Source organism: Gavialis gangeticus, unplaced genomic scaffold, assembly GCF_001723915.1.
Source record: "Gavialis gangeticus isolate Ggan-Ray unplaced genomic scaffold, GavGan_comp1, whole genome shotgun sequence".
Taxonomy (NCBI): Eukaryota; Metazoa; Chordata; order Crocodylia; family Gavialidae; genus Gavialis; species Gavialis gangeticus.
Window position 1 is genome coordinate 35,077,938 of NW_017729032.1, and position 1,572 is coordinate 35,079,509.

General features: G+C 39.9%; 1 protein-coding gene across 1 annotated transcript in view; it reads left to right on the forward strand.

Moving 5' to 3' along the window:
• The window catches only part of CUL5 (cullin 5), an 87,977-nt gene that overhangs the window by 75,953 nt on the left and 10,452 nt on the right, over positions 1 to 1,572 (forward strand). Inside the window, exon 18 of the mRNA XM_019524651.1 lies at positions 658 to 781. Within this exon, the coding sequence (XP_019380196.1) occupies positions 658 to 781 (124 nt within the window). The remainder of the gene's footprint in view (positions 1 to 657; positions 782 to 1,572) is intronic.

Sequence of the window (1,572 nt, forward strand, 5' to 3'; positions counted from 1 at the left end):
GGGACTATTTTGCAGACATGCCACAAACTAGCGCTGCGCCCTCCCTGAGTGCCACTCCAATTCCCAAACCTAATCTTATGTACCGCTCTGCTTTCTGCTCCCTCACTGATCTGTGATATGCTACACGTAGGCTGCCTGTCACTTGTGACACATGTGTTGTGTTACCTACCTACCTACCATCTTCTGTTGCCAGCATCAGAAACAGGATGTTGGGCTTTATTTGAGCCATTGGTCTGACCTAATATGGCAGTTGTTTTATGTGAAGCAGTGCCAGGGCAATATAGCACAGTAGGCAATACAAGATGACTTTTCAGGTGAGATTTCAAAGACTTCAGAATTAGGATTATTTGTCATCATAACTTCTAATCTTTTTCACATGTTTCTCATAACCCACCAGCTTCTATACTGAACAGGGGGCCATCTCGATTCCCTCATCTTGTCTGTATAAAATGCCTACTTGGATCCTAGGTGGTTTCATCAGCTGATGCACATGATTAAGCAGCTGTCAGTGTTACTGCTGCCAGACTCTTGCACCTGTCAGTGTATGAGGAGTGACCTCACTAAGATAATGTTGCTTATCAGTAGGTTTTAATATGAATTCTTTAATGTTAAATGAATGCTTTTTTGGCTTATTTTCATGTACAATGATTCTTTCAGAAAAAATGCTAAAGTTCAGAAAAGGGGTAAGATAAACTTGATTGGTCGATTGCAACTCACTACAGAGAGAATGCGAGAAGAAGAAAATGAAGGAATAGTCCAGCTAAGAATATTACGAACCCAGGCAAGTGAATTTTGACAGAACAGTGTAAATCTGCTCTGGTTCCTCTGTAATGTCCTCGTACATCATTTCCATGTTGGCAGTTTTCCAGACTTGGGGGATATGACACCAAATGGCTCATATCCCATTTGTGGGGTCATATATCCTGCTGCAGAAAATCAATTATAGAACTGTGGATTGCACCAGGAGTGGGGTTGCAAGTGACAGAAATGCGGGGAGGGCAGTGGTGTCACCTGTACAGAGATTAGGAACCATTGCTTTTGAAATGCTTCTCAAACAGTGTGTTTTGAAGCTTATCCTCCTGAACACCCCTCACAGCCAGTCTTGTGATACGATACTCCAAAGAATACTTTGTACTGCAAAACTGAAAAGAAACCGATTTCAGACTACTTAGTTCTTGTCCCTGTTAATCTTCAGGGAATTAGTTTTAAAAGTTTATCAGGCATTCATGCTGTTTTGAGAGAGAGAATTTCATGAATTTGTTCAACACAGGAGCAGGTTAAATATTCTGCAGCACTATTTAACTCGTATGCTATAAATGTCTATAATGCACTCTTATTAAATATAAGGTCTCTAGCCCCCATGGCTGTGAAGAAAACCTTTAGAATTTGAAACAGCTGTCAACTCATCTGTTGAAGTTTGATATACTTAGAGCCTGAAACCCTAGTTTTGAACTACCCTATTTCTTGCACACCGTTAACTTTTTATACTTTGGTCTTTTAATTACTAAATAACTTTTTTTTTCATTGATGGGTTATAGCAGAAATATCTGGCTACTTATATAGCTGGATGTA